This window comes from Podarcis raffonei, chromosome Z, assembly GCF_027172205.1.
Source record: "Podarcis raffonei isolate rPodRaf1 chromosome Z, rPodRaf1.pri, whole genome shotgun sequence".
Classification (NCBI taxonomy): Eukaryota; Metazoa; Chordata; class Lepidosauria; order Squamata; family Lacertidae; genus Podarcis; species Podarcis raffonei.
In genome coordinates, this window is record NC_070621.1 from 17,473,539 (window position 1) to 17,483,881 (window position 10,343).

General features: G+C 46.4%; 1 protein-coding gene across 3 annotated transcripts in view; it reads left to right on the forward strand.

Annotated features, from left to right (window-relative positions):
• The window catches only part of PRRX2 (paired related homeobox 2), a 58,030-nt gene extending 47,687 nt beyond the window's left edge, over positions 1 to 10,343 (forward strand). Inside the window, exons 2-4 of one of the 3 annotated variants that reach the window (XM_053374538.1) lie at positions 7,515 to 7,699; positions 8,268 to 8,446; positions 9,642 to 10,343. In XM_053374538.1, coding sequence (XP_053230513.1) covers positions 7,515 to 7,699; positions 8,268 to 8,446; positions 9,642 to 9,780 — 503 coding nt within the window. In that variant the 3' untranslated portion in view covers positions 9,781 to 10,343. The remainder of the gene's footprint in view (positions 1 to 7,514; positions 7,700 to 8,267; positions 8,447 to 9,641) is intronic. The other 2 variants (XM_053374540.1, XM_053374541.1) reach the window with 2 other exon arrangements.

Genomic DNA, 10,343 nt, shown 5'->3' on the forward strand with positions numbered 1-10,343 from the left:
TCAAAACTTTTGTTACAGATCTGAGGTGACAAGAGTTTTGGGGTGAAAGGATACCTGTAACTGCTAGAGTTAGGGAATGTTAGAAACTAAGAAATGGCAACATTTAGATAATACTTAGAGCATTGAAGAGAAGATGCCAGATGCTAGATTTAAAATGCAGGCTAAACCAGGAAATCTTCTGGGGAGAAAGACTATAAAGGGCTAGATCTAGGCACATCAAAGAAGCATTTCAGTTAAACAGGTTGTAAGCTTTGCATGGGGACACGGGTGGCGCTGTGAGTTAAACCACAGAGCCTAGGACTTGCCAATCAGAAGGTCAGCAGTTCAAATACCTGCGACGGGGTGAGCTCCCATTGCTCGGTCTTTGCTCCTGCCAACCTAGCAGTTCGAAAGCATGTCCAAGTGCAAGTAGATAAATAGGTACCACTCCGGCGGGAAGGTAAACGGCGTTTCCATGCACTGCTCTGGTTTTGCCAGAAGCGGCTTAGTCATGCTGACCACATGACCCGGAAGCTATACGCCGGCTCCCTCGGCCAGTAAAGCAAGATGAGCGCCGCAACCCCAGAGTCGTCCACGACTGGACCTAATGGTCATGGGTCCCTTTACCTTTACCTTTACCTTTAAGCTTTGCATGAGAAATTGGGTTGGCAAAAACAGAACTCCACAGTGCCATTTGGTGTCACAGTGTTATCATGCCTAAACAATGCATATAAAGCGCTTTTTCTTTGCCAGTGCAGCTGAGTCCAAGGTGTAATTACCTGACAGTGGCCAGTCATTGACCCTCTTTTACCTGAACTTCGAGTAAATAATAGAGATGAGAGGGAGAAGCTACAGGAAAAATGTGTCCTTTTGAAATTTAGCGGTTGTGGAAGAATGGGGTGAACTTGGTGAGTTGCTGTGAAGGGTAGAACCAGCTGGGGCAGAGGCACAGAGATGGTTTGCAGGATGCCTTGGACTCCAGCGCTGCATTGCTGTGGGGAACAAGCCCCTCTTGACACGTAATACACTGAACTCTCTCCCAAAGCAGACCCAGGTGTAAATATGTGTACAACAAACCATATTTCTTAAAGACACTAGTCTCCACCGTGCCTTGATTTTTTAAAAAAAGATATTTATTAAAATTTCCAATTTTTATACAAACAAAAAACAAAAAAGTTTAAAAACACATATAGTTCACAATACTTAGTTTTCAATGACATATTTCCCTGACCTCCTCATACCTTCCCTTCTTGTAGTCCAGTTCAAATTATTTATTCAGCAAATCCTTATCTCAAAGCATTACAGCTAAAAAAACCCCTTAATTTCTATCCAACATCATTCAACATTCATTAATTTTACAATATTTCTGTAAATAGTCCTTGAATTTCTTCCAATCTTCTTCCGCTGACTCTTCTCCCTGGTCACGGATTCTGCCAGTCATTTCTGCCAATCCCATGCAGTCAATCATCTTCATCTGCCATTCTTCCAGAGTGGGTAAATCTTGCATCTTCCAGTACTTTGCAATAAGTATTCTTGCTGCTGTTGTAGCATACATAAAGAAAGTTCTATCCTTTTTTGACACCAACTGGCCGACCATACCCAAGAGAAAGGCCTCTGGTTTCTTCAAGAAGGTATATTTAAATACCTTTTTCAATTCGTTATAGATCATTTCCCAGAAAGCCTTAATCTTAGGGCACGTCCACCAAAGGTGAAAAAATGTACCTTCATTTTCTTTACATTTCCAACATTTATTATCGGGCAAATGGTAAATTTTTGCAAGCTTGACTGGGGTCATGTACCACCTGTATATCATTTTCATAATATTTTCTCTTAAGGCATTACATGCCATAAATTTCATCCCAGTGGTGCCTTGATTTCCCAATGGAAAATTTCATCCACCGTGCCTTGATTTCCCAATGGAAACACAACCCTGGAACCCCCTGAAATCTTTCTGCCGCTCAGCAGAGATTGGAAATGATGCACAACCATTGTAACACTTTGAAGAAGACCAGGATTTGTGAGTTTATTTTCTTTTTACTGAGCAAAGATATCTGATTTCTGTCCAAGTTGTAATGCACTTCCAATTTCTTTCCCCCAAAAGCCAGCTTTAGCACTTAGAGCTGCTTGAGGTTAGCTATGGCACATCACACATATTTTCCCCTTTCCACAAGCGTAAGCAGAAAAAAAAGCCATATACTGTGAGACAGTCCTGGCACCTTTTCCATGGGAAATTGCTGGAGCAGGCGTGTAGAATCTCAGGCCTGGAGGGGCCTCCAGCTACCTCTGTTTGGACCTTGAGATGCCTCTTCAGCTCACACCCTTCACTAGCCTGGCTTCATTTGTGAAAATGGCTTGCAAAAAGGCATTATATCAGGGAAAATCACTTTGCAAAGAAGTGCCCATTAGGCAAAATCTCTCTCACACACACAAACACAAAATGCATATTAGGGTAAGTTCACACTCCCATCAGATGTCATGGAAATAAACAACTATTAGGCTTTTAGAAGACACCTGAAGGCAACCTATGTGGGGAAGTTAATAATAATAATAATAATAATAATAATAATAATAATAATAATAATAATTTATTTGTACCCTGGCCATCTTGCTGGGTTTCCCCAGCCACTCTGGCCGGCTTCCAACAAAGATTAAAAATACATTAAAATGCCACACATTAAAAACTTCCCTGAACAGGGCTGCTTTCAGATGTCTTCTAAATGTCAGGTAGTTTATCTCTTTGACATCTGGTGGGAGAGCGTTCCACAGGGCGGGTGCCACCACCAAGAAGGCCCTCTGCATGGTTCCCTGTAATTTGGCTTCTCGCAGCGAGTGAACCGCCAAAAGAGCCTCGGCGCTGGACCTCAGCGACCGGGCAGAACAATGGGGGTGGAGATGCTCCTTCAGGTATACTAGCTGAGTCCGTTTAATGTGTGACTGTGTTCAATGTTTTAAATTTGTTGGAAGTTGCTCAGGGTAGCTGGGCAACCCAGTCAGATGGGCAGCATAGAAATAAATAAATAAATATTATTTTTATTATTATTACTAAAATGCTGGTGAATAAGGACATTTATTTTTTTTGAAAAAAATGCATGAAGTGGAAATGTGGAGAACTTGAACTTTAGAATGGAGAGAGAGAGAGAAAAAAATGAAATTGAAAGGTTCACCTAGATACATATCCCACTATCCTTGTCCCTGCTGCCTGGGGCTGATGGGAATTAAGAGTTGAGCAATGTCGCTAGAACAGGTTTCTCATCCCAGCTGTGAAGGAGAGCACTTCGTTTCCAAAAACTGACCTGGGAGAAGGGGTGAGTGACAGGTCCTGCCTTTCCAAACAATTTCTGAGCAAAGGACATCCCTCCGAATCTGGCCAGAGTCAGTGTGAATTTTTTTAATCCACGTTAAGCACCTTGTTTGCTTTTGCTAATTCAGACCACCTGAGATTGAACCGGGTTCCGTTTGCTAAGAACTCGTGCTAATTAGTAAAGCCTATTTATTTGCTTAGAGATGTCTGCAGCCTCTGGGTCACATTTTACCATAATTGTTATTTCGAGGGGGTGGGGAAGGGATTCTCGGAGAGAGAGAGAGGTTAGAGCTAACTAGAAAGGAGCTGCATTTATTTTTCTTTGGCGGTATGTACAGCTAATGCACTCCAGGCTATTTCCACCCCTTCAGCTAAGCCGAATAAGAGGAGAAGGAAGGGTTAAAGCAGAGGTGCCAGAGGAATAATAGAACTGTAGAGTTGGAAAGGATCCAAAGGGTTGCCTAGTCTCACCCCCAGGAAGGCAGGAGGGCAAGCTTACAACTGGCTATTCGCTTTGGAAGGCAGGGAAATTATCAACAAGTTATTTTAGAGCAGGAGTGGGAAACCCTTTTCAGTCCAAAGGCCACATTTTCCTTCCAGGGTGGGGGGTGGGGGGTAGGGGGATGCCAGGGGTGGGAGGAGCCAGAGGCAAAAGCAGACAGAGCAACTAATACGAATTTCCCCCTTTGCACAGTGGGTTAGTTTCTGCACGCATCCCCCTTTCTTTATCCCATACTCTCCAAATGTCCCGATTTCCCAGGGACAGCCCCGGAATTACAAAAGCTTCTGATTTGATATAATAATAATAATAATAATAATAATAATAATAATAATAATAATTTATTTATACCCCATCCATCTGGCTGGGCTTCACCGGCCACTCTGGGCGGCTTCCAACAAAATATTAAAATACCGTAACATATCAAACATTTAAAACTTCCCTAAACAGGGCTGCCTTCAGATGTCTTCTGAAAGTCTGGTAGTTGTTCTTTGACAACTGGTGGGAGGGCATTCCACAGGGCGGGTGCCACTACCGAGAAGGCCCTCTGCCTGGTTCCCTGTAACTTGGCTTCTTGCAGCGAGGGAACTGCCAGAAGGCCCTCAGAGCTGGACCTCAGCATCTGGGCAGAACAATGGGGGTGGAGATGCTCCTTCAGCTATACAGGACTGAGGCCATTTAGGGCTTTAAAGGTCAGCACCAGTACTTTGAATTGTGCTCGGAAACATACTGGGAGCCAATGCAGATCTCTCAGGACTGGTGTTATGAGGCCTCGGCGGCCGCTCCCAGTCACCAGTCTAGCTGCCGCGTTCTGGATTAGTTGTAGTTTCTGGATCACCTTCAAAGGTAGCCCCACGTAGAGCGCATTGCAGTAGTCCAAGCGGGAGATAACCGGAGCATGCACCACTCTGGCGAGGCAGTCCGCGGGCAGATAGGGGCTCAGCCTGTCCCTCAGAGTGTCCCTATTTCCTATCAGTGCCACTGCTGCCGAGCTTGGGGGTGAGCATGAGCTTGCCCTGGGTGACAGTTGCAGCTGTGAGCGAGCACCCCACAGCCTCTCCATGGCTGCCTTAAATGCCAGCCTCCTCTCTTGGGCAGCTAATAGCGGCTACTGGAGAGCGGGTGAGGAGGAAGAGATTTGCCAACAACATGGAGGCATAGCTTTGTGTGACGCATGGCTCTGAGGTACAGGCAGGGAGCAGGGTGGTGGAAATGCTCTGCTGGCAGAGTGTCGAATAGGTTCAGTTGGGGAGGGGAAAGAGTGAGAAACGTCCCTGTTTTCATCTGAATGTCTGAGGGTATGCTTTCCTCCATCCAGGCAAGAAGCTCAAAGACACATCCCTGCAGGACAAAATCACTCAGAGAGGGTGCCAAGCAGTGAAAGGTGTGGCCTGGGAAGGGTTCTGAGGGCCAGGTGGAGAGGTCTGAGGGGCTGCATGCATCCCCAAGGGCTGAGCCCCCCACCCCCTGTTTTAGAGTGAGTCTCTTGTGCCCTCAACCCCAACTCATCTCTTAGTGAGCAATCCGGGCAAGCAGCAAAACGTTTCGCCACATCACAGTCACTTAGATTTGACACACAGCAGAAGAATCTGGGGCAACCCTGCTGAAAATCAAAGGGGATGTCATAAAATTATTCCCTTTTTTTATAAAAAGTGAATTCCAAAATAACTTTCTTTCCCGCCATTAGGGAACAAATGGAAGCCAGATGTTTGCATAACAGAGCGGGAGGCAAAATTGCTGTATAGGATTTCAGGACAGAATTTAAACTGAAACACACGCCCAGGGACCATTCTCTGGCGGACTGCACCTTCCTAGGCTGCATTTTATAGAATCATGTGATAGTAGAGTTGGAAGGGAACCAAAGACTCATCTAGTCCACCCCCCTCTGCAATGCAGGAATCTCAACTAAAGCACCCATGACAGATGGCCATCCAATCTCTGCTTAAAAACCTCCAAGGACGGAGAGTCCACCACCTTCCAAGGGAGTCCATTCCGCTGTCAAACAGCTGCTACCACCAGAAAGTTCTTCCTAATGTTTAGACTCTCATTTCTTGTAATTTGAATCCATTGGTTCAGGTCCTTGGGTGGGTGGGGGAATAGATACATACAAATCACCCATGTGGGGTAATTAATAAACGAATGCACCCAATGCCTACATCCAGAAATTCAGGGCAAGCAAACTCTGGTAATAGAGAAAGACCCAACAACAGTTTTAAAGTCACAAAAGCAAGCAGCAAAATATTGTGGGGATTTAGGTTAAGGTTACCAGATTTTTTTTCCCAAAGAATCCGGGGACGCTTTTTTTTTGAAAAGAGAGAAAAAAAGTTATTTTTTAAAAAAGTTTGTTTTTCTTAAAAAAGAAGTCCCAGCCTGCTCTCTTGGAGTGCTAGCCACCACGGAGTAGGCTCAGGTCAGGCCTGGGCTCGGCCAGGTGTCCTTGCCCTCCCGGTACTCTCCTACCTCTCCTCCTCAGCGGCAGCGGCAAGGTCAGGGCTCCCCTCTTTTTTCTCCTCCATCTTTCTCTCTCTTCCTTCTCCCCCTGCTCCCTGCTTTGGCTCCAGGGTTTTCCTGGCCCTGGAGCGCCACTGGGCAGTTGGCTGGGTGGACGGATGCTCTCGCTCCCGGTTTGATTTGGGTCGTGGGGTGTGTGTGTCAGTGGTTCCCCCAGTTGACGCGCCGGGCGTCCCTGGCTCCCCCTCGGCAGCGGCAGTGGTGGTGGCAGAGGCAGTCAGCAGCCCGGAGCCAGCCTGGAAGCGCAGTTGGCTCTGGCTGGCCTCAGGAGCTGCTCGCTGCTGTGGCGCCTGCCATTTTGCCTCGCCGGAAGTCCCCATAGGCTGTTTCTTGTGTTGTTGAACCAATCACACAACATTCATTCCCTACTAATAAATCTACAACACTTAAAATATAAATCCGGGGACATTCCGGGGCGGATTTTGTCCGGGGAGAGCTTTATAAATCCGGGGACTGTCCCTGGGAAATGGGGACATCTAGTTACCATAATTTAGGTTGTTAAACCTTTAAAATATCCTATCCTGAGTCACTACCAGATCTTACCCATTTCTACCCCTCTTAGCAGTGAGCACACTTTAGCAAGTTTAAACATGCTTTACTTACAAAGTTCCAAAGGTCAGGTTCATTCATTTTTTCCATGAAGCAACAATTAAACACAGGCAGAAATCTTGGGATACAAAATATAGTGAAATAGTTCTAAGTACGTGGTCTGAGCTTGTAGTGAGCAAGCTCAGGCACTTCCTATCTCAGTGAGTTCATATGGTGAAAAAGGAGAATGAATAAATGAGTTAATTTCCTTCCAGGTGAGAGGCATGACTGCAATTTCCCACAGTCCTTCTCTCTGGAGCAGCAGGAAACAAGTCTATTCTTTCTTACATGTGATAGCCCTCCAGATGGCTATTGTATCAACTCTCAGCATTTTCTTCTCCAGGTACATTAAGGGTATAGTTCCTGCCCACCCAGGTGTGATGTGTATGGAAAGCCATGCTCCGCCTCCACATTCAGAGGCAGCAATGCTTCTGAATACCAGTGCCAGAAACCACAGGAAGGGAGAGGGCTCTTGAGCTCAGATCCTGCTTGCTGGTTTTCCATAGGAAACTGTTCAGCCACAGTGAGAAAAGGATGCTGGATGAAATGGGCCATTGGCCTGATCCACCAGGCTCTTCCTATGTTCTTGTGGCTTCATCGTGGCATCATCATTGCCTCTCTTTTGTCCCCCAACAGGTGAGAGCTTGAGTGCATCCCGCAGCTCCGCCAAGCGGAAGAAGAAGCAGAGGAGAAACCGCACCACATTCAACAGCAGCCAGCTCCAGGCTCTGGAGAGGGTCTTTGAGAGGACGCACTACCCCGATGCCTTTGTCCGGGAGGAGTTGGCACGGAGGGTCAGCCTTAGTGAGGCCAGAGTGCAGGTGAGAGGGAGAAGAGAATAGCTGAAGGCAACCATCTCTCCAGAGATGTACACCTGCAGGGACCGGAATGAAGTTGTGGGTGTTCAAGCTCCCTGTAGTTCCGTGGTAGAGCATCTCTTGTACATGCAGAAGGTCCCAGGTTCTATACCTGATAGCATCTCTAGGTAGGGCTGAGAAAATACTATGCCTGAAACCCAAGAGAGCAACTGCCAGCATACTGAGCTAGACAGTCCAAGGGTCTGACTCAGTATAAGACAGCTTTCCATGTTTAATTCTGCCCATGCATATTTATTCAGAACCATGAGGACTGGCATATTTATTCTTCTTTTAGAGGAAAGGCTGCAGCTCAGTGTTGGAGCATTTGCTTTGGATGCAGGAGGTCCTGGCTTTAGCCCCTTGTGGCATCTCCAGGTAGGGCTGGGAATATCCCCTACCTGAAACCCCGGAGAGCTGCTGCTGCCAGTCAGTGTGGACAATATTGTGCTGAATGGACTCATGTTCTTACTCAGTATTATCTTCCTTAAATTGCAGATTAAAATAACATCCTAGCACTCTTCCTCTCTGCCAGGTATGGTTTCAGAACCGGAGGGCCAAATTTCGCCGAAATGAGAGGGCCATGCTTGCCAACAGATCGGCATCACTCCTCAAATCCTACAGCCAAGATGCAGCCATTGAACAACCCATGGCCCCCCGTCCAACCAACCTGAGCCCAGACTATCTCTCCTGGTCAACAACATCCCAATACAGGTAAGTCCAGAGCAGTCTTCAGTTTTCCTTTCTGTGCAGAAAAGAACCCAGACCATTTTCCTACACAGACCTACAAAGCAGATTAGCAACAATAATTATATCCATTTTCAAACAAAAGTGCTAACAAGACCAGGGACAAGAAAAGAAGGGAAACTGAAGTTGCTTCAGTTGCCTAGAGAATGCTTATTTTGCAAGGGAGCAGGAGGAGAGAGATGGTCTAAAATCAGAGCATGCTGCTCCACTTCAAAGGGAAACAGAATTTAGAAGTGTAAAGAAATTAAGTTCAGAGAGCTGCATAACTTTGTCAGTTACTGAAATTGCAAACGAAGGCATGCATGCAATCTGAGTCATGCAAGATGGATTGAGATGAAAGTGTGTGAGATGATATGCGTAGGTTCCCACAACATATTCAGAAAAAGATGCTGATCTCAAGAAGCAAGTTTGGGGTTTATCTTTTTACTGGTACTGCCAAAAATACAGTTACACACCTCTCTCTGTCCTCCCCCTAGATAACGAATAGCCATGACCAGAGCTCCAGGACGTATTACAGCCCAGCAAAAACATTCAAGAAAGTGTGAGCTTGTAGTGTAGGGGGAAATTCAGAAGTGTGAGAAAGGCACAGTCACACCCCATCACAATACTGTTATAATTGTACAATAATGATAATTAGGGGTGCATTTCAATTATCACTGCAGATCTCCATGTGTTGCCTTTCAGCTAGGTCTGCTATTTTCCATGCACAAATGTGTTCAAATGGTTTGGAGTGCTCCAATATCTTCTTAAGTGGAGTTTTCCATAAAACATAACAGAACTTCCACACCTTTGTCTTGAAGCTGAAGCCTGTTGTGTTGTCGGTGTTCCTAAATGCTTAGCTTTGGCGCAAACAGAATGACTCCTTGGTGAGCTTCCCACACCCCTTCTCCAGAGTAACCCTAGAGCCCATCTTCAGTGGCTAACTTGCCTCCTTTCAGCATTTTTTGTTCCAAACACCACAAAGGGTGAGAAGAATCAGTGGCTACAAAGCTCCCATTTCCCCCACCTGCCCCAACCCTGGAACACCACACATCTGATGTGAAGTAGGGCTGATGAGAGATGCGATGTGGGCAGAGGGTGGGTGGCCTTGAGCAAGCAACAGTTGCTGTTAAGACTTATAACTCTTTTTTGCTTCCCTCTCTCCCCACCTCGCATGGCTCAGCAACACAGTGCCTTCGTACACTTCTAGCAGCCCCACCACGCCCACCCAAGGGGTCAACATGGCCAACAGCATTGCCAGCTTACGCCTCAAAGCCAAAGAGTTCAGCCTTCATCAGAACCAGGTGCCCACTGTGAACTGACCACGGGGTCGTGCCGAAGAGGCAAGCCTGCCTCATGTTCCCCTGCAGCCAGGATCTCCACCCCCGCCTGCTTCAAAGTCCAGCCCCGCTGGGCAGCCGAGACCTTGATGATTCTTGCTCCAGCATCACCAACACCTTCATACGTTGTCCGTCTCTCTTACTCTGCCCTTTGTCTCTTTCACCCCCTCTCTGGAAGACAGACGTTCACAATGTCTTTCTTTCCCCCCAAATTAAATTCATTGGCTTTGAGGAATGAAGGAATGAGACACTCTGGCAGGGTTTGATTTTAGCAGATGGGGTGGCCAAGAGAAACTATCAAACCCTCCAGAGGCGATGGTGAGAAGTGTAAAGCCAAATCGCCCTACAGTTACTTCACCCTTTCTTTTCTCAGCAGATCAAAAGTTCAGAGCTGTTCAACTGAAGTTTTGAAAGAGAAGAACTTTACCTCCTGAGAACTTGATGAAAGTTTCTGAACCTGCTGTACCTGTATTCACTTATCCAGCCCCACATGGTACAAGTGTACATTTTGGGGGAATACAGCAACTCAACATTGCTATAACAGA